Consider the following 23,579-nt stretch of genomic DNA (forward strand, 5'->3'; position numbering starts at 1 on the left):
GAAAACAAGTTGTTAAATTTAAAAAATAAGATTTTTTGCTCAAGCCATGAGCTGTAAGTGCACACCAATTGCCAATGTGGTATGGCAGTTGTAATCTTTCACGTAAAAATACAATTACGGCACACAGACACTTAAGAATGAGACATTTTGGAAGTCAAAAACTAAAGTTAGTCTTCATAACAATGTGAATATCGCTGATTGTTAGGGACTGGAGCCCTTCTGTAACCCACTACTGAGTATAATTCACGATCCATCCCCTACAGTTCTCACTGCTATTGCTCCGGAGTTTTTATAAACGATAGAATTCAAGGTAAATAGCTACTATTTCTAACATCTCAGTCTTGCACTCTTGACCCAGAAGACTCAAGAATCTAGAGATTCGCAAGAATAATAATAAGTTTGTGCAATTTTTGGCGGCCTCTCAAGATTACACTAATTGTTTTCTTAGGATTCAATAATTAAGTTATATAATTATTGAAATTTTTATATCAATACGCTTCATTTGATGCGGAACCTGTTAAATGTCTCAACTATTAATTTGGCAGTGAAAATGTCCATCTAGGGTATGTTGGCCATCTATTATACCATGGGTCACTAAATACACGACAGCAATTTAACCCCCTGGTGAATTAGACCTAAACCATAAGTTAAGTTGATAAGACAGTTTACTATAATGGAATAAAAAAAATGGAATGAATTGCAAAATATTTTAAAGGAATTTGATAATACATAATACATAATACATTTAAATATTTACTTAAAAAACATTTAATAAAAACATAATTTTTTTAAAATATTTGCTTCTCTTTGTATTGGTCGAGGACCCCTATGGAAACAAGCTCATAGAGCTTATACGGTTATCCTCTTATAATAATAATAAATTGGAGAATTTGTATAGCGCCTGTTAAAAAAAAAATTTTTTGTCACTGGCGCTTAAAGATAAGAGTTATTAATTAAAGGGGTAGGTTTTTAGGAGGGTCTTGAATGCATTCGTATCAGAAGTTGACCTAAGATTAGGTGGAAGAGAGTTCCATAATTTCGGAGCGGCAAAAGAGAAAGACTGTTTGCCAGTACGAACATGCAGCACTCTGGGGACAGATAACCTGAGAGAATTTGACTGTCTTGTGGAACGCGAAGATAATTGTTGTGAGATCGATGAAGAAAGATAGTGTGGGGCGTAGCCATATATGCATTTATGAGTGAGAAGAATAATTTTGATGTTTAGGCGTTACATATCGGTAGCCAATGAAGGTCTTTGAGGATAGGTGAAACATGATCACAAAGTTTAGTGAGACAGACAACACATGCTGCTGAGTTCTGAAGCTTTTGTAAGGGTCTTAATTGAATAGTAGAGGTCTCATACAATAAAGAGTTACAGAAATCAATTTTAGAGGTGATAAAAGCATGGACAAGTACTTCAGCAGCGGAGCGTGAAATGTATGGACGAATAGATCGAATTGGTCTAAGGTGAAAATATCCAGATTTACAGATAGATGAAATGTGGTTTTGAAAGGTAAACTGATTGTCAAACAGTACACCCAAATTTCGTGCTGTAGTTGACGACGGTATATTCACACCCTCTACAGATATCTGAATTGGGGGAAAAGAGTGAATGCTTCTAGATTTTGGAAATATAGTAAGTAATTCAGTTTTGTGAGGGTTGAGCTTGAGTTTCATTGTAGTCGTCCATTTGATAATGGAAGAAATACAAGACTCTATTGAATAAAGAGTCGAGGCTATGTCAGTAGTTATTAAGACCAACATGTTTCCAAAGCTGTATGTCATCAGCAAAGAAGTGAAAATTTAAACCATGTCTAGTGATTATGTTAGAAAGACTAGAAGTGTAGCAGATGAAATTCCGCAAGGAAGTGTGGCTACCTTGCGGAACGCCATACTTCAAAGGGAATGTGTTGGAAAATTCCGACCCAACATTAACACGAAAAGACCTGGAATCAAGGTAAGAGTACAGCAAATGGAGAGCTTTGTCGGAAATGCCAAAAGATTCTTTGAGCGTGTTCAACAATAAAGCGTGATAAATTGTATCAAACGCTGATGACAAATCCAACAAAACCAAGATAACACCTTTGGACTTGTCAAGAGAGTGCAAAACACTTGGCAATACATAAGAGGGCAGTTTCAACACTATGGTACTGTCGGTAAGCAGATTGTAATGTAGGTATTAGATTAAACGAAATAGTCATTAAGTCTTTCAAACATGACCCGTTCAGTGATCTTTGATAGGAATGAAAGCATTGAGACAGGGCGAAAGTTTTTTTTCTTGCTCTCATTTCTTTCTTTTCTTGCTCTCATTTTTGTGTGTTTTTATGTACTTGTTCTTTTGTTTTGATGTTATAATAATGAGGGCAATAAATAATAAACAAACAAACAAACATTGTCGTGCTATAAATGACATTATAAGTCAATCGTGACGTCATCACTGCAACTCCCAATGTTATTTGCCTATCCCCCTCAGTCTGATAATTTTTCAATAGGCTATAGTGAACGCTTGGCTAGAATTTTTTCAAGAAAAATAAATAATTTTTCGTCATCGCGAAGATATCGCGATGAAAATTGAATTAATTAGAACCCAAAGAAAGCTACTTCAAATTCAATATTAAGTATGAACAATTAAGGAATTCCTTGAATCAATAAAACCTGATAAACTAAACAAACTGAACATTTAATTGGAATATTCTAGACCTATTTTAAAGACTTAAAGAACGGAATTAGATGCAGGCCTACGGCCAGGCAGGAGGACACCCAGGCTTCCTCCTACGGCTAGTGCTAGACCTAGGATGTAGCCTAGCGTAGTTATGAAATCATCGCACGATTTTTACCTGTCTGCACTGACCAATAAGTCAGTGATTGTATTCTCTCTCGAATGCTTCAAAAAAATGTTATTTCTTTAACGAATGTCTATCAAAATGCATTACAAACAATTCTAACAAAATACAAGTTATCCGTCGTACTGACAGTACTTGATCATCAGCTACAGCTACAGCGTACAGCTACGCACACAGTATACTGATCATATCACTATAGCAACCGATGACTGCAACAGTTGGTTATCGAAACCAGGCAAATTGCCTTGTTAAAACTAACGCTAAAGACGGCGATTGAATTATAAAGCAATTAGTAGAGCATGCATCGTACACTAGTGGAAAATTATTATACTTGGGTTAGATTTAATGCATTCAAAAATTTCCTTCGGTAATTTTTCAAGCATTAAATCTAACCTTTGTATAATAATTTTCCTATAGTGTACTATGCGGACCTCTACTAATTGCTTACTATGGAGACAAACTTTTGGCAGATCAATCCATCACAATTATTAAGGGTATTTCAACAAGCAGGTTATTAACTCAGAGAAAACAATTTTTTCTATGATCAAATCGGAAGCCCTAAAAACATGTGGTGACTTAATTAGCCTCATCTCCAAGAGTAGCGGGTATATAGAGAAACACCCAATGATACCAATGAGAGAGAATTTAGAGAGAAAAGCAGGAGAACATGTCAGACATTAGAGAGATACTCTTGAAGCTGTCTCTGCTCTAAAGGATTCTAAATTTAGTAACCTAAACTAAGTAGCCTGGAGTTCAGTCACCTTGAACATGTTGTTGTACAGTAATATAGAGTACAGAACACAGAACTTTTATTGGTCTTGTGAAAGTAAAAATACAGTACAAGAAATTACTTCGTTGTTGGCAAACCATGTTGAATAAAGACCAGCAAGGGACCAAACAAGGACTTGTGTAGTTAATATCTTATCTAAAATATCATCATTTTATTTTATTTTTTTATTATTCTGGTATAAAATCTCCTAAGATCTCTAAAAGTGTATGATTATAACAGGAGGGAGAAATAGCTAGAGTCGAATGATATGAAAGTTCCACTACCGCAGGGACGCACAGTGTCAGTCATGGGCAGGCTTTGTTTGTCTTTCATGAAAGCTATAGTAGGGCTTCGACTGATAATAATGTATTTAGTCGAACAAACAAGCTAGATCTCTGTGTTCAAATGTTCAAAGTAGATTCAGGCCAAATCTAATAAGGTATCTGTTTACTACCTAAACCTAATTGGTATAAAACCACTAAATCTTGACTTTTAGTTGTCATTATTTACTCACTAACACAGCTACGCTCACTAATGGTTGTTATATCACATCTACCATTACCAAATATTAAACCATTGAAAATAGGAAGGCTTGGGTGCAACTAAACAGGCTACAATCAGGCGCTGGACGTTTTGCATCCAAAATCAAAATGTGGGGCATTGCAGAAAGTGATCTTTGTCCTTGTGGGCACATACAGACTCAATAACATGTTATTAGCGAGTGTGCTGTGATTGGACCTCCTTGCCCACTATCTGAGGTTGACAACCCTCAACTGGTGGAATACCTCACCAATTTTGAATGATTTGTTGTACATGATCTAGTTTAACATACGAGATAATAATAATTCATGATGAAATAGTCTTGCAAAAGACATTAGATTAGGCCTACAAATGTGTGCATGTCAAATCAACTCACATTCATGAATATACAATCCTGCGGGTTCATGCAAAGTTTCACCAATTTCAGTAATGTTGCTTCCAGTGAGTTTATTTGCACGCAATGTGTGGTTCTGATTCCAGTCAGTCCAGTAAACATAAGATTTAAAAACACGAATAGAAAATGGATATAAAATGTAATTATCTGAGCCTTCCAAAAGTGTAGTACGTTGTCCTCCAAGCAAATCTGAGTATTCTATCCTTCCCGGATCTCCCGGATCTCTTGCATTGCACCAGTATAGTCTGTTTTCTATTGACAAAAAAGTAACGGTCACTATATTGATTTTTTTAAATCAGTGAAATGATACAAAAATATTACCAGGTTATACGTAATCGTTTACCTATTTGTTCATATAATAAACATGTATAATAGTACACTGTAGAGATGAAATCTACCGCGGTAATACAATATTGTGGGACTTCGACTATACTAAGCGTATGTCTGGAGGCCGAGGGTACGATTCCTATTGGAATCACTTGCAAGATTGTTTTCACAAGTATTTGGGGGTGACGTACTGTGTATACAGTATGTCAAGTTGGTCAAACATCATTCCAATGGCTATCAGATGTCCTTACAAAATATCATGGTTTACCTATTTGGTTGTTGAAAGCAAACAACATACCATAATTTTTGGTCAATACAATAAATATCAAATGTTGGTGCCTCTGATATATTATACCATAATGGTCAATTATATCATTCAGAAATTTACGACAACTAAAGTTCCTGTCGATACAACTAACAGACATCACTTACAATTAGGAATACTGTACCACATAGTTTCATTATGTGAGAAGCAAAGCCTGATTATTCTCTATTGTTTATTGACTCACCAGAAAGATCCAGTGCTAGGCCATTTGGGTATCGTAGATCTGAACTAACCAAAGTGGTCCTATTCATTCCGTCTTCCATATTTGCTCTTTCAATTGTTGGTATTGTTCCCCAGTCCGTCCAATACATATGCCTAAAATATAAAATTTAAACTAAAGCTTAGAATAAAACTATATATATTTTCATGAATTGTAATGATATATTGGGTGATATTTCAAGATTTCTTTATTAATTGAATGATAGATTAATCGAATGATTTATCAAATATTTGTGGTCAGTGTAATGATATGCATTTGTGGTAGAACTATAATGTGCATAAACTGAACAGAACAGTCAAATATCTCTCAATGCATTTATGTTTAGCATACCCTTTTGTAACATCCAGTACTATTGCTCTAGGTCTAAATATATCTTCAGTAATTAGTGGAACTATTTCAGTTCCATTTAAATTACTCTTCTCAATACTTCCCCAACCAATATCCGTCCAATAAAGCTTTTTACCAATCCTATCAATAGCAAGTCCTTCAACCTCTGAAAACAAAGAAACATGAATAGTCAATTATTAAATACCTAATGAAAATTCCATATTCGCGCGAATAAGCACCCTGTTTGAATAAGCGCCCCTCTCGAATAAGCTCCCCTCCTAACGTAAAACCTTTCTTAAGTGCCCTGTTTGAATAAGCGCCCCTTAACAATATCGTGTGATTTTTCTTTCAACAAGAAAATAATCCAACTTTCTAGATTCCCACCCCCTAAATCTGCCCCTGTTTTTATATGAGTTTGCAAGAAACCCTCCAATGATCCTGCTAATCTCTATCGGCAGATGGCCAACAATTACCACCACCATCAAAACCACTAATTTCATATGCTGTTGTGTAAATGCTCATAGCATCCTTGTCATGAGCCATGCTCACTGGAGGATTATCTTTTCTACATCAGAACCATTAGTTTATCTTCGATTTCCAGTCCAGTTGACCTTATATAATTTTTTTCATTAAAAAAGCGCTGCTTGAATTTTCCAAATCCCCATGAGCCCCTCAATTTTCATCTATTTCCATAACCGCTGGTTTGATAGGTGCAATTCTATCAAATAATTTGAGTATAGTTATTTTATCTGATCGAATTTGGGACAATGAATCATATCCTGATGATGACATAATTAATGTCGAAATATTGAATCCCAACACGATGGCGTGTATTTCAATACTTGGAGTATGTATTATACTTTCTTATGAATCATATCAACACATTAGTTAAGAACTTAAAATTGGATTAAATATGTAAATTTTTAATGTGATAGAGTACACTTCACATTATCATGATCAAAATTATCAGTTTATAGATACCTGATTGTTGCAATTTAAACTCACCCATTCCGTCAAATGATACAATTGTTTCTTTTGTAGAATCTATCCCCCGAGTTCGACAAATACTGTTTCCAGACACATCTGACCAATAAAAGTATTTGGTGTCTGAATTAAAGTCCACAGCTACAGGTTTTAAAGGTGGTGGAGAAATGGTCAACTGATTGAAGGTGAAACTAACCGTTTCTTGATGATTAATCTCTGTGTAGAGTATTCTAGAGGAGCTTATATCAGCGACAACAATTAAATCCTCCACTGTCAAAAATCAACAATATTACCGTTACAACAAAGCAGTTTGTCTTTCAACTGTAATGCGGATTGTCTGTTAAATTACAACACAATAATTATAATGATAAATAATAATAAAATTTCATCAAAACTCATATGGAACGCATACTTATTCATTAGTATTCTATTTACTGTATACACATAATATTCGTTGGTGGAGTGTGAAAAAGTAATTCTGTCTCTTATACACATCTAGCTGTGTATAAGAACAGTCTTAAAACAAATAAAAAATTCATCGGTTTTTAATGATATTTTATAAATGCTTTAAAATAATGTTCTGTCCAATCGGGAATGTTTCATTGTACAGCTATGTATCTGAAAATATCCATAGGCCTATCTCATCTTACCTGGTACAGGACCAGTAGCTAACAAATCCACAGTAGCGCTTGTAATCCATCGGTTGTTATTATGATAGTTCAATGTGTCTGAGTTACACAGGAATAAAATAAAAATTTTTAAAAATGACATATAACATGAAAATCGCATTAAATAATTGTAAATCTGTATGTAATAGCATTTATTCACATATAAATCACAAGTAAATCACTTTTATGTCACATTTAAATCAAAATACATCACGTAAATAAAAAATAAATCACTTCTACGTCACATTTAAATCAGTGTAAATTAAAGCATGTTATTGGCTTACCTTTAATAAACAACTTTTCATAACAATAAACAAATATACGATTTATCTACACTATATATAGCACATTAAAATTATGTGTTGAAGCTCCAACCCAGATTAACTGAGTGTTCCGTCACAAATTATTTTAAATAATATAGGCCTAGTTTAAATTTCATAAGATAGTTTTTTATGTATTCATTTAGTTATCTATTTTATGAATCTTAAAAGTAAAATATACTATAAATAATTGAATTTATTAGAATGACGGGGACGACTACCAATGATAATTTTCAGATAAGATAGTATAATACATACTCCTAGTATCGAAATGCACGCCATCGTGTCGGGATTTAATATTTCAACAATAATTATGTCATCAACAGGACCAACAGCTTTGATTTAAATACCAAATGCCAAAATCCAGACTAATAAGTTAAATATCAATCACACTACATATTTTTTGAATTTAATCTTGTCTGTCTTTACCATATGACTATTATACATTGGATGTGAAAAAAGAGTAAAATTGGTACAAATTCAATTTGCAAACTTTAATTAACACTAATTTTACCTCCATTTCTTGTAGATGTGGCTCCAATAATATAGAGCGGGATACTTAGATTAAGAAACTCAGCATCCCCATCGTCCAAATCCACGTTTCTTGAAAAGGTACAATGAAGAATGCCATCTGTCACAGCATCCACAACAATATTATATAATCCTTTCTAAAAAAAGTTGAAATTATCAATTATAACAATTTGCAGCCTAAATAAATAAAAGGTGTTTATTATTAGTTTAAATATCACAGGTAAGAAATGCAGAACAGCACTTTTTTATAATTAAGAGGTGAGGATCTATCTCGGTGGTTAGGATGCTTGCTTTCCAATCCCATGATATTAACGACACCAGGTCATGTGACACTGTGTTTTACTGACGACTAAAAAACAGTATTTTCATTCCTTATTTGCTTTGTAATTAAACTTTAATAGGGTATCATATTATTTCATTGTTTTAAGAGTCTAGACTGTTAGTCATACAATAATCATTTGAAATCTTTATGAATTATAACAATATATATGGGACAATTGACCTAACAATAATAAATATCCTTTATAATATTTAGAAGTAAGTTAGCACATTTTTATATACGGTAATAATGCGAAGTAATAAAGTATTTATAACAAGTTAAACTGTTACAGATTACTCAGAATTTTTAATGATATGCATAAAACAATTGGGTTACATTAGCTCTTGTAGTGACTTGGCTTTGACTGTATCCGCCAGTATAATAACGCTGAAGTGTCCCGTCTGAACGGCAAACATATACATCAGAACCAGGCTTCGGTATAAATAAGAAAAATAACGGTTTAGATAACACATAACAAATGTTACTGCGAATAATGAGAGGTTGGCCATGGTCTCATTATTCAGTGGACTAAAATTATTTTTATATTATTCAAACACATTTATTGCATATCTGTTGATAACAATTTAGTTTAAACTGAAAAGAAGCAGTACTATAATATCTAGGTTTAGGATCATATTTGTGAAGATGTCAAAGTTCAAAATCTTTTATTTATGGTGGTGTTCAATATATATATATCAACAAATTCTTGTGTGGAAGTTGTACGTGGATGCATATTATTTTGTAGTTAGCGTTCAGATTTGAGGTTGAGTCCCATGAATTGTCTATTCTTAACATAGGTCTTATGTTCGAATCCTTGCCCTATTCATTATTCTTGGGCAAAGCTCTTGAAGATTCCCTTTGAATGGGCTTCTTTTCTAACAACTTTTGTAAAGTAAAGAGTAAACAATAAATAAATAGGGCCACTGTAACATCAGTCTGTATCATGGAGTGTATTTATCGGCAATAAATTACCTAGTAAACTAACCAAGTGTGTTCTTAAATTATTTTGTTTGAAATTCATGTACAGTGTACCTAAAAAAAAAAAGCCCATGCTATCTTGAAAAGAAGCCTATTTTTTGAGGCTACTTTTGCAAACTAAAGGAAGGGAGTGGGTTTCAATTCGAGATGGGCTTCATCTCGAGATTAGGCCTATATTGGGCTTCTATTTGAGATAGTTTGGGTATATAAGACAGTAAACGATTATTTTGCTTGAAAATTATGTAAAATGTAAGGTCACATATCATACTTCCGGTTATTATCTAATATTCTTGACCCCAGCATTAATGTTTGACTCTAATCCTATTGAATATGATCACATACCATTAAATTATTCTCTGAAAATCCAACTGCAGCATACGTATCTCCAGATGTCACCGCTACGCTTAACTCAAAGTCAATGACGGAATCTGAAAGACTATTACGATTCCATGCAACAAAATATTGGCAGGAAGAGGCAGGGAAGCAGTCCTCAGGGTCTCGGAAACAGCCTTGGGTTGAGCCACAAGAATCCTGTAAAAAGAAATTGTACATGTACTCACAATTGTAACATAAGTTGTGTATACAGTTTGAATCACTTTGCCTGAGAGTTTCACTTTTTTTTTTATAAAGAGAGGTGCCGCATTTGTCTTTATAGCGTACTTGGCCAGTAGTGAAGTTTTATGCGTTGCATACACATGCTGTTTAAATATACTTTTTATAGATTATCTTGTTTTTTTCTTTTATTTGCATTAATATAAAAACATAACACAACATAGGCACATTAAATACAATAAAAAATAATATAAAGCATACTTAATGCTATTTTGCCATCACTCTTTCAAAAATTAACATGTATATAAAGCACACATAATGTAATACAATTTTTTCTTCCTTCCCTTCTTATTTCTTTTCATTAATTTAAAGCAGCAAATAACCTATTTAAATATAAGATACACGGCACACGGGACCAACGGTCTCATCCGAAAGACAATGCGCTATTGTAACTTGTATTTTAGCCCTCCAGCTAAAAACACAAGGAGAGCAATGGGAATTGAACCGGGAACCTAGAGATCTCCACGGTTCAGCGCACACACAGTGGCTACCACCGAATTAGCTGACTGAGCTAAGCTGCTCTCAATTGCTATTAACATTAAATGCATTAATGACACAAATGCATTAATGACACATTAATAACATGTTAAAATCATCAAACATTCAATCCATTGAATAAATAAAGGAAAAATGCAGTAGCAGTAAAAACATTAGTTTGATAGATATACCAATTGTTCTAAAAAAAAGTCCATTTTCATTAAATATATCACCTTTTACGTTTTGATCAAAAATACGTCTCTCCATGTTACAACTCGCTACAATATCATGTTTGATTTGTCTGAAGCGAACGTTTGTTAATCATATGCTAATATGATTAAGCATAACATATGCTTACCTCAGTTGCATTGGTTGCGTTGGCCCGTAGCCAAACACACATCAGTGCAATCAGTCCAATTAAACTCTTCATAATCCAGATTAGCATCTATAAATATGAAACACAAAACATCAAGCTAATACTGCACCCTCCAATTCCAGACCCCTCTAATTCTGAGACCCCTCTCTAATTCAAGACCACTTTTCTAAAGACCCAAACAACAAATCTTCAACCTTTTAACACAAAGCAGCCCTCTAACTGGAGACCAACCCCAAGACCACCCCAAATTTTCAGGTCCCAAAGGTGGTCTCAAATTGGAGGGCAAACTGAATATAAAAAAGAAATCAAAGTCATACTTAATGACACTGCAAGTAACAAAACCCAGGAAACAACACTGGAAAAAATAGAAGCTGGATTTGTCCTTACATCGCTGTATTATGTTATCAACTGCCATCGAAGTGGGTACAGAATGTGGTTGAACACGAATAAGGAAATAATGTAGCCCTATTTAATATCTATACAGTGATTAAGAGAGCGTAACATTCTACTAATGCTTCGATAAACTTAAATAGATGCATTCTTTATCTATTCAGGTTAAGCATACAGGTATTATAGTTAACTGTAAAGGATTGGAGGGATGTTCAGCCACAACAGAATGTAGGCAAAAATGGCCCCAATGAAAAAAAATCAGTAATAGAAATGATTAAATACTGTAATAGCAAGAATTGAATATTTAAATACTGTAATAGCAAGAATTGAATCAATAAATAAAAAATGGCCCCCAATTATAAAATTCAATAAAAATAAATAAATTTTAAATGCTGTAAAATACCCTGTAAATTTATAAAATAAGTTTTATTTTTTCCTTAAAAAAAAATAAGTTCAATTTATGTGATTTTTTTTTAAATTTCTCTAAAAGTATTGATTAACATTTTTTGATAGTAGAAATAAAAGTTTTAGAAACATTATTTCAATAACAAAGTAGAGGAATGACATACATACAGTACTTCAACTATCAAAATATGCAACTCATAGATAACCACAAAATTCACTTTTGTTAAGTTTCAAATGAAATAACTTTACATGTTAACAATGCAAATAAACAGTAGTTAAAGCATGTGGATCAATTGTGTGTTTGAATCACAGGTTCATGTATGGGAAGAGGCTTACTTTCTCACAAACTTAGCAATAAATGTTTTGCTTAGACTTACTTCAAAGAAGTATTTGTTAATCAAGTATTGTTTTCAGTAAACTGAATAATTAGGAATGTATTTATTTAAGCAACGTATTTAATTGCCTGCCAACTAAATCCAAGTGCCTACTACTGGCTCAGAAACCAGTGGCCATAATTTTCTTTTTCTGTCAATTTATTATTTTCAAAACTATAATAAATAATGTAAACTGAGATATACTATATATACATAGTTATGTAAATATGGCAATTATGCTAAGAATTAAAATTGCGTGTAATTGTAAGGGTAGGGTAATTATGGTAGGATTAATGGTACAATGTAGCCAAATCCCACAAACTCTTCCCAAAACACACTGTAGGAAACCAAACAATTCAATTGTGATTGACTCACTTGGTATATCAACAAGAAAATTAAATACATTCATAACTTTTTTTTTGGTTAAAATGTTGATTTTTTTTTGTGAAAAAATAATTGAAAATACACCACAAACCTCCAAAAACACACTGCAAACCCCATCCAAACCCTTTAATTATGATTGTAGAACTTTCATTTTCTTTAAAAAAAAAATAATTAGATGTTCATATCAACCCATTGTTTGTGAGGTTTACCAATACCTGGTATGAATTTCTGGTAAAGTATGATTGTTGCTATTTTTTTAACAATTAAATGGGAAAAAAAAAGTGTTATTCATGGCTTTCCACTCATGAACACGACGATATCATGCAAAAACTGTGTTGTCAATGCAATAGAAAGCATATTTGGGCACCTACGAAGCCATTTTTTTAGGGAAAACACCAATGGGGGTGGCGGTGGCTAGTCCCCTGTCGGGGAAAGCTCTCCCCCACCCACCCGCTGGGGAGAAAAAAAATAATTCGTCGGAGACCTTATTGAGCAACGCCCTAAACCACGCCCACTTACGCTTTTATCGAGAAATCAATCACACCACCCCCACCCCCCAAATGAGCATATCGTGGTGCCACACTTGGGGGATTGGGGGAGGGCCGTGAACTCATCATTCACGATACTATTCCTACTGGCTCATGTTTTATCCGAAGAAGTCATAAAATAATTAAATACAGTACAGAACTAAGAAATACAAATTGTGCAACACACTCCTCTTTCCTTACTATAATCATTGTGAGAAATCAGTGCCCCTCGTTTGGTGATGTTGAGTATTATGTTGCTTGAAAACCCCGAGAGCATCACATTGTTCATCTTTGACCTTCTATACATATCAAAAATGAAGATTCCCGCTTACTAGGAACAGATAATCCTGATTTAGTATTGCTATAATCATGATGCAGTTAATTTTGACAGAAGAAAATACATAGTGTACCAACACTACTTTATTTCAATAATTATAAATTCCAATTATAAAAACCTAAGTGTACAATAAGATTTAAAAGATTTACTCCTTAGCTGTGTTATACATGTAATACCAGCATTATTTAAAAATCTTGAAAAATAACATTAAATTGATTTACTATGTTTCTATATTAAATGGTGATCTGACTCAAGGAATTCTTTTTAAACAGATGTATAACTCTGCTTCAATACACTTCACATAGACTGGTACACTAGTTGGTAATCAATTGAAAGAGTTTCGTACAAGTCTGACTTGTTATTTTAGGCAGTGGATATATTTACGTTTAGTTTGCCAAACCAAATAGCACATTATGTACACACACCCTTGGGTTTGTGGTGCCTTTGTGTTCCCTTTTTTTAAGGCAATAAATGCTTCAACACATTAGACTATCATCTTATGCTCAAATTCACACCCACTACTACTAATGCTACTGTAATACTGCTTGTCTGATGTGCCCTGCTGCAACCATCACCCCAAGTACTGAAGGCAAAAGCAAATACACATAACACTCCAGTCACCTAAAATGTTTGTATAAAATAGCATTAACGACGACATTTGCACATTAGGGTTTATGTAAATCTGTAATTTTGGCTAGTCATCTGTTTACGGCGACATAAATATATTTTATATTATTCATAGCCATTTTTTGGAACATGCCTGGATCTCGGTAAAGATACAAATTTGATAAGCAACAGTTAAAAAGTAAACTGCCAGAAATAGAACCAGAGCTTTCGGACAACACTAGTCCTTCCACAGTGGCGAGTGATCATTAAACAGAACAAATTCAACACATATACAATTGTTTAGTAAAACCTAAATCCTAGCAAAGTTATCAGAATAATAAATTAAGTACTGTAGTGTTACGCTTACCAATGAAAATGGCCACTAAAAACAACAGCACTACACTGCATTATTTTGTAATTTTTCAAGCTTTTTAAGCAGAATAATAATATACATGGAACTGCCAATAATTTCAAACCAATTGTATGTACCCCAACATTTAGGCACAGATCTGCTACAGAGAAAAACAATAAAAAATAATAAAATACTTGCTAAATCATTAGTACAGCAACTTGCCAAAGGCAATTGTGAAATCAGCATAAATGCTACATTGTTTTATTAGAATCATTATGATTAACAGGCAGATTGACAAATGGGTATAGGTGTTAACATTAACACTCACTGTACATTATTCAGTAATATTTGAGGGATTTCAAAGCATCTGTCATACTGCAATGTACAGTATTATTCATGCTTTAAAGTAATATTTAATAATAATAATAATAATAAGATTTATTAAGCGCACATCTCCACTAAAGTGCTCAAGGCGCTTCAAGTTAGTACAGAAATAATGCAATGCTATACATTTAACACAACAATGATTCACACACATTCTGAACTTCCCCAGTATTTACACAATTAATACAAGTTAGAAAAGAAACAAAAATAATTAAATTAATCGGCAGTCTAATAATTAATACTTACATGTCAACACATTGGTATAAAAAAGTAATCACAAAGTTTTATATCGCTGTTTATCTCAGAATCTATGTTAACAAAGTGCTGTACAATTATTCAATCATGCTGACGAATACCTCCAATTCCCAATTTAAGAGCTCATTTATAAAGAGATGAATTTTAGATGCATTCTAATTTAATGCACATTACACTACATCATACATTGTTTTATTTTTTTTCTTTGGATTTCTAAATACTTCCTAATACACATTTTGTTTCCAAGGATAAAGCATCAACCATAAAAATTTGCAACCCACTCCTATATTCAGGGAATTCATTTCTAAATGAAATTGCATTTTGAATCTTTACTTTCTACCAGATATGCCTAATGCAGTAGTCCATTAAATGAAATAAGCAAATAAACCTCAAGCTCATTCATTCAGCCAAAAATGTGCTGTAGACAGGGGCGGATCCAGAAGTCTGAAAAAGGGGGGCCCCGATCGAGATAATACAGTACTAGGGGGTACCAACAAATTGTATAAACACAAGCAACCATATTTTTTTTTTTTAATTATATTTTTATAAATTTTTGTAAATAATGATAAATTTTAATTATATGAATGAATTTTTGACATTTAGAAATTGCCTGTTCTTGTGATTTTTATGAAGTTTTTGTAAATAGTAATTATGGATAACAGATAATTTTTGTATAGATGACATTTTTAATTTTGATCGGCTGAATTTTTGTTTCTTTTTCTATGAATGCCTTTTATTGTGCCTGTTTATGTTTTATTTCCTACTCTGAATATTTGTATTATCCAATCTGTTATACGATTGCAATAAAGTGAGTTATGAGTTTTGAGTTATGCCTCCACGAAATTGTCTTCTAGATGCCCAAAAATAACCTCCAAGACGTTTTGGGAGATCAATTTTTTTCTTTCTTTCTTTTTATTTTTTTTACTTTCCAAAAGGGGGAGGGGCGCCGCCTAAATCCGCCGCTTTCAAATGCAAGTCTTGGATAATTCCAACCAAGTAACAATGGTAACCCAATAGAATTAGGATCATACAAATAACAACAAATTGTGTAAACACAAGCAACCACATACTATAATTGTCTTGGACTCAATGCCTCTACATATGAATCTTGTACATCTGCTTATCAAACTCTTGTTTATCCTTCTTTTTAGATTCAGTATTTTCAATTATTTGAATTTCAGTAATCAATTTACTTCCTACAAACAATGTAGTACTGTATACTAACAATTATGGTTAACATTGATGCAATATCCTTGAAATGATACTAAATGCTGATACATGTATCTGGCAAATGAAAAAGATGGAACAAACATGATTATATGAATACATAATAAAATCAAATTTAAATCAATAGGTGACTACCAATGCAATAATTCATTTACAGACAATAGTGAAATAGAGTTTTCAGTATTAAAACTGTAGGTTTTAATATTCAGAATGACATGGAGTAGATCTTGTTTTGTTCAAGTAAATAAAGAAGATTCTTCAGACACTTGTTTAGACATTGTAAATCTCATGAAGCCTTAAGTCCTGTTATCAATATCAAGCCCAGCCATAAAATTCAGCTAATAACAGCTTTGGTTACACATCCATACAGTCTAGGTTGCTTTAGAGATGGATGTCAATAAATAAGTGGCATGTATTCAAGTTGTAGCAAGTCTTCTGTCAGAAGTTCCCTTATTGGCTGAACATGTCATATGCATCAAACAAGTCTGAAATCCCTTCATCCTCGCCAAGGGTAAATAAATAATCTTCCACCATAGGTGGTGAAAGTGGAACAAAGTCGTCCATATCACCAGAGTTCTGATCATCAGTCTGAAGGAGTAGGCTCTTTTGAAGACAATCAATTTCCAAATCTTCTTCAATAGTTTCTACCTTAAAGGGAGCACTACCTGCAATGTTTGAAAAATGCAAAAAAAAAAAAAAAAATCGAAATTTAGTCATGCAGGATTGTCACCAGCATGTCACGGGTGCCAGTCGGCGATGGGAAGGGATTGTCACACACTGAATTATTGTATATATTGTATAATTGCTTTGAATTAGGCAATTAGTACAGACATAAATTATGACGGTTCGCATTAATAGGTAAAATGATCTAGACAGTTATTTTATTTGGATGTTTTTCCACATCCAAATAAAATAACTGTCTAGTTCTTTGTGGGATAACTCTTTTATAACATTCTTACTTAATCCTTTAGTAATCCAAACATACTGTAATAATAAACCAAATGCAGTATACTATAGTTCGCCCTCCAATTCAAGACCCCTGTAATTTACTAAACCCTGAGACCTCTCCAGATTTTCAGGTAGTCTTGAATTGGTGGGTAAACAGTATTTGGTTTATTATTTACTGTCTACATTCTAAATCTGCAGGCAAGAGAACAAAACAATAATCAAAGAAGTAAAAAAGTATGTGTAGTACATTATATCATTGATAAACATGTACATATAAAGGCCACCAAATTACAGTTAAAACATCTCTCACCATTCTTAGCATCACCTTACCTAGACTACTGCTGGAGGACGAGTTGCTGCATTCTGAAAGGGGGATGTTCTCATCTTGGGCTTCCTCTGGACACAAGTATACCTCAATCTGTCCCTTTGTGCTTTTCAACCATATTTGAACACCCTATGGAGAATACAATAACAATAAATTAAAAATACCCAGTATAACAAAACAGTGTCCATATATAAAATGAACACTATAAAGTGACAAGATAAGAACCATAGGTATCAAGGTGAACAAGTGATTTAAGGTGAACCGACAATGTTAAGTTGTGCAGTGTTGTCTAAGGTAAAATTATATACTTCATTAATTTTTAACAATGGTTTGAGAGGATTATTCAATAAATAACCAACAGTACAGATGTAAACCCTATGATAAGGCATTTTGTACATAAAGCCATCTTTATATACATGAGGTTTGCCAACCCAACACCAGCGTACTGTCACTATATTGTTAAACTGATTAATTAGCATTAGAATGTGTCAGTATTGTATACTTTAATACAGAGAAGCTGTAATACTTTTACTCATAACTTTGGCAATAGTAAGTTGATTCCAGTAAATGACCCTTCATTTTAAAGCTTATAATGTGGAGAATAAGAAAATATTAAAAAGCTAATTTTCACTTTTTGGTCACCGATGCTGGTTTTGGGATGGCAAGCCTCAAATATAAAATAATGAATGTATTATAACATTTATAAGGCATCCTGTTATTGGCACCAAGTGTTGAAAAGGAATCTGGAGGCCTACCTCTTGACTTATTAACTTACCTCTTTTGGGTCAGGCACCTCCAGTCTGGTCTCTGGTGGAGCTTTTATTGCTATCACTGTCTGATCATTGAAACTTTGAATGTTACGAATATCATGATACGTTACATATGCAAATGTAAAACGATAGTCAAGGAATATAGCAGGAATATCTCTCAAATATAGTCAGAATGTACATTTTTCTTCTGTCCACACACTTGCTCTTACAAATTACAGATCAGAAGTGAGCCCTCAACATGCAGGGTTACATTCAATTGGTTCTATGTACTTAGTGAAAGCTACCTACCTCAAATAATCAATATACAACATATTGTTGCATGATGTTTGATAAATGATATTGGCTCTAATTATAAAAGGATATCTTTGATTTTCTCTATCTTCAGTTAACATCTTAAGTTGAAGTGTTGCATTTTGTATAAGTTCATCTATCCTCTTCTCACGTACCTCTAAATCAGCAATATCTTGAAATTTTTATGGAAAAAACATTAGATTTCACAACTCTTTCTGGTTTTGTTTATAACATGTAACAACAGTACAACAACCTGTACTAAATTAGCTCACTACATTAACACACCTATTAAAGATTTTGTTACAAATACAACTACAAACATGAAAAATGAATCAATTACATTACTACACATACACAATTCCAATGATGGTAATATATAAAACCCGATAAAAAGAAATTGCTTAAATAAACCAAGATTATTTTGATAATGATATGGACTATATTTTACATATAATTTTATTTAAATCCTGGTTATCTTAATACTAATAATGTTTGCTTTGTTTAATTGTAAAAATAACTTTAAATATGTTACCTGCATGAAGATTAACTGATTCAGCACTGATTGGTAAACCTTCTCCATCTTTTCTTACAGCGACTGAGTTACAAGCACCCCTATGAAACAGACAAAATACAATTTTATTAATTACCGTACTTGCACGAATAAGCACCCCATTTGAATAAGCACCCCTCCTAATTTGAATAAGCGCCCCCTCAATGATATCATAAGATTTTTTTTAAGCAAGTCAATAATCCAATCAATCCTGGGACTGTGGTTGTTGGCATGATTTGAGTTGCAGAGTGGAACACTATTCTTCTTAGGTCAATATCAAAATGAGGATTTTTCTCTCAGACAGATAAGAGCTCCGATCCCTTGACAGACAGTATATTTCCAACATTCCTCTTCTTATATACTTGTCTAGGCTCATCTGAGTTTTCAAAAAAACCTGCAATGATCCTGCCATCCTGCTAATCTTGATCGGCTGATGGCCAACAAGCTAACCACTACCCACCTCCACTAATTGCATCTGCTATTCTGGAGGATTATCTTTTCCGCCACACCACCATTCGTAATGTTCTTATATAATCATTTTTCAATCAAAAAGTGCCCCTCAGAAATACCCTACTCCCAGGCACGGAGTACGGTATTTTAGTATTTTTTAAAAAATAATGCACAGCTTTCTGAAAGTACATAGGGCTGTATTCTTTTTTCTTCTCAATGTTAATATTTATGAGATTACAAAATGTATCTTAGAAGAAAAATAATGCTAAAAAAAGAATGACGATTCAACTCCTTCATGGTGTCATTTTCAAGTTCAAATAATGAGGAATACAACTGCTTATAATCTATAAAACAAAAGTTGTAAACTAGAATTTCAAAGTTTGTACCAGTGGGATATTACTCCCCCAAGTTTAATAGATAAAGGGCTTAGCTTTGACAGTCACTTTCTTTATTCAGACTAGGTTTGATAAATAACATTTCATTGATAAGACAGTCCAGCATTTTTCATTGTAGTTTTTCTATGTTTAAGTCTATTACATTTGAGTTGGTTAAATAATCTTTATTTTATTTTAAAATAATTTTGGCTTTTTAATGATATTGTGTAAGTTTTATATATTTTATATTTCCATCCTGTAATTGGTGCAGACACTGTTGGACTCAATACTGCTTGGGTAATACTGTGGTTCTTAGCGTGTTGTCCTAACAAAAATATCTATCAGCAATACGTTGGTAGGTGTCGGTTGAAATGTTGGTGTTCACAAAAAATATCATTATTAAAGATGGTTGAAAGCTATCCATGGTCTTGGAATACAGTGGTATGCAGTCCCCCAAAGAAGTATCCAGAGTCCCACAAAGTAGTATCTAGGGTCCGATGAAAGAGTATCAAGGGTCTCCAGACAATACTGTTCTAATACTTTAAAAAAAATGATATAACAAATTTAAACACCAAAAATATGTACTTACTTCCACTGTATATTGTTTTTGAATTTCTTCTGAATGAGTTTAATACCTTCTAGCACATTGGTTATATCATAAATTCGCCGTTTTTGAACATTTAAAATCTCTGCAGCATTGTTAAGATCTAAAACGCCTTCTGGAGCTCCTCGAAGAAGTGTCACAAAACGTTTGGTCAACAGTCCTAATGAAGTGTCATACCTAGTCTTCTCCGCTGGTGACTTAACTAGGGAAATAATCCAAAAGAATTCAGAATCAAAAAGGTTTATTATCAATTAGTTAATTATTTCTTATTTTTATCCTTTATTGCCAAAATCAAGAACATAAAACAAACACAATAACAGTCAACTCAGAGAGCAGACAGGAACCTAAAAGTGAAAGAACAAGTTATGTTCCTTACTCCCAAAGCAATATTTAATAAAATCTATATATTTTATTTGCAAATCTTTAATGTAATTAAATATGTTGATGATAAAGATTGAACAATACCTTTTGAAGCAGAACCTCTCTGAGCTCCCATTGCTTTTTTCCGTGCCATCTTAGGACTTGGTGTTTTGAATCCTTGCGAGCCAGAACTGGATTCAGTATCAAAACCTGTTGAGTCCAATTCCAATTTTCTCTTTGCCTGTAAATATACAGCAATATCATGCAGTGAGTCAAATGTAATCTTAGTATTTAAAAGGTACTACATGTACTGTACAGTAGTCAGTAGAGGAACCATGGGGGTTCAGACGAGCCCCCTCTGTGAAGAAAAGTAACAAAATACTACTGGGTCCTGGCTTACAAAATGCATGCTTACCTACCTAGCCTTCAATTAAATAGAATTAAAAACACTGTTGTTGGTTCAACATCGTATTAATTTATGTACAAAAGGGCGTTCTTCAGGCCTATCAGTTCATCGATATATGGAAGAAAGACTACGTAACTATCAAGCAACTCAATATTGTTGTAATATAATAATAATATTGCCAATGTCCTTAATTTCTTTCCATGTGTATAGGCCTAAGAATGAGATAAAATTACCTAACCTTTTTCAAGAGGGGGGGGGGGGAACCTTGAATTTTGAAGAACTTAAAGGTAATTAAAAGACACCTCAGAAGTCGGGAAAGCTCATTTCCAGCCATCTGGGAATCAACATTTTCCAGGGGAGGACCCCCTTTCAATTTTTGATATTTTGAAAACATTTTGAACCCCCTCTTTCAAATCCTAGATCCACCCCTGGTAGTTAAAACATGATTATCTTTAGTTATTACAGAATAAAACACTTGCATGGCTAGCTGTGGTGAAATCTGGAAAACCAAATTATTTTATCTAAAATAAGTATAAAATCTCAATGAAATGCAGTTTGGACTTTAGTCTCTGCTAATACATTACACTGCAAAAATACATTCTGAAAAACTGATACACAAGCCAATATACCAGCATTAAACAAGAATTTATTTTTAAATCATTATTATAAAATATCATTATTATTATTAATAAATATGTATAATTCCTTGTGATAAACCAAATTATACATATTTATTTCTATTTGAAACCAGATGAAACTAATTTACTCATTATTATTATTATTAATTATTATTATTATCATTATTATGTTACTAACACCTACCTCAAGGGGAGAAATTAGAGAACAATTAAAAAACCAGTTGGTTTTTTTAAAGGGGAAAATAACACAAACGATATTCAATTTAGTAAAATAATAATAATAATAAAGCAGCATTTCAAAATAAAGTAAGTAGGCCTAACCTATAATTATTATTATTATTTATTATTATTATTATTATTATTACACTAAATCGAATATCGTTTGTGTTTTTTTCCCCTTTTAAAAAAAACTAACTGGTTTTTTAATTGTTCTCTAATTTCTCCACTTGAGGTAGGTGTTAGTAACACAATAACAATAATAATAATTATAGGCAAGGCCTAGGCCTACTTACTTTATTTTGAAATGCTGCTTTATTATTTTATTTATTTTCTACGTTCTTTTAAATCATATCAATACCACCACATATAGGCCTAGGCCAAACTTATTGGGGTTTTTATTCTTGCTTTTGCAGAAAGGCCTACCTACCATTGAAAAAAAAAGCCTAGCCTAGGGCCTAACTAAACACAATAAAAATTAGATAGGCCTACGTCTAGGCCTATTCTCTGTGTATGTATAGGCCTAGCCTAGATTATTTTTTAAATAATCAACCAAAGACATTACTGTAGACTAGCATAACATAGGCCGCCTATGCCTAGAACATTGAAATTACAGATTACAACAGGCAAATTTAAATTAACAAATGAAGGCTAGGCCTGGGTCTAGACTAAACAAATTCACTACTGTTCTTACCGGTGGTCTCCCAAGCTGGGGACGTGTCCCGAAACTTTGGCCGCTTTTTAAAGGATTGGGTGTGTAACCAACGACATCTACAAGATCATCATCAATTAGATCAGAGCTCTGAATTTGCGATGGTAAGTTTTGAAATTGAAAAAGTTTAGAGGGCGAAAAAGTCTCCATTTTCCAAAAAAGATACAACGAACGATAGCAAGATGATCTTCCTTTTCTTCCCGGTTCCGAACAATGACTGCTGTTAGCTTGGGTTCAGTAATTGAATTGAAGAGACATTGAAATAGGCTTGGGCTAGCCTAAGCTTTAATTTTACTGATGAACAAGTTGCTTCAACAACCAACTAAGGAGCGAGTTACTCAGCTATAATAACAATTATTACTGAGTGATTAATAACAAAAAAAAAGTAATTCAAACATTCACTTTTAAAACACCCACAGAACCCGTTTCCTGTAGGCCCAAGGAACAGTTGCTGACTGAGAAATTATAATCACTCAGCCGGCTAAAAATATAATGAAGCCCGCGAAATTGTATTTCGCGCGAACGCTATCACGTGTGGTGGCGTGTATAACGATGCCCCAACTCGGTATACTATTAAATGTTATAATATTTAACATAATTATATTCTTGTTTGTTAATCATTGAATATTTTATTCGTAAAGGTGATGGTCAAAATATTCAGAATTTGTCTCGTATAATGTATAA

The 23,579-nt window shown here is 33.2% G+C and overlaps 2 protein-coding genes across 2 annotated transcripts in view; both read right to left on the bottom strand.

The window, feature by feature from the left end:
* Positions 1-14,796, bottom strand: part of LOC117110107 — a gene marked incomplete at its 3' end in the record, with an annotated part of 35,185 nt that extends 20,389 nt beyond the window's left edge. The window contains exons 1-10 of the mRNA XM_033252708.1: positions 13,292-14,796; positions 10,993-11,079; positions 9,888-10,076; positions 8,904-8,999; positions 8,232-8,385; positions 7,380-7,457; positions 6,751-6,999; positions 5,749-5,911; positions 5,383-5,513; positions 4,521-4,798 (exon numbers count right to left, since the gene is read on the bottom strand). Of these exons, the coding sequence (XP_033108599.1) occupies positions 4,521-4,798; positions 5,383-5,513; positions 5,749-5,911; positions 6,751-6,999; positions 7,380-7,457; positions 8,232-8,385; positions 8,904-8,999; positions 9,888-10,076; positions 10,993-11,079; positions 13,292-13,300 (1,434 nt within the window). The remainder of the gene's footprint in view (positions 1-4,520; positions 4,799-5,382; positions 5,514-5,748; positions 5,912-6,750; positions 7,000-7,379; positions 7,458-8,231; positions 8,386-8,903; positions 9,000-9,887; positions 10,077-10,992; positions 11,080-13,291) is intronic.
* Positions 14,797-15,994: 1,198 nt separating this feature from the next.
* On the bottom strand, positions 15,995-23,388 carry LOC117110101 (transcription factor E2F3-like). The gene is made up of 8 exons (XM_033252699.1): positions 22,878-23,388; positions 21,029-21,164; positions 20,549-20,765; positions 19,118-19,197; positions 18,658-18,757; positions 18,300-18,414; positions 17,530-17,653; positions 15,995-16,916 (listed from the first exon to the last, which is right to left on the bottom strand). Exons 1-8 carry the CDS (start codon positions 23,043-23,045, stop codon positions 16,702-16,704), a joined length of 1,155 nt encoding a protein of 384 aa, XP_033108590.1. The 5' UTR covers positions 23,046-23,388; the 3' UTR covers positions 15,995-16,701.
* Between the last annotated feature and the right edge of the window lie 191 nt (positions 23,389-23,579).

The sequence above is a fragment of the Anneissia japonica genome, unplaced genomic scaffold, assembly GCF_011630105.1.
Source record: "Anneissia japonica isolate Jap-2015-1 unplaced genomic scaffold, ASM1163010v1 scaffold287580_len341680_cov180, whole genome shotgun sequence".
Lineage (NCBI taxonomy): Eukaryota > Metazoa > Echinodermata > Crinoidea > Comatulida > Comatulidae > Anneissia > Anneissia japonica.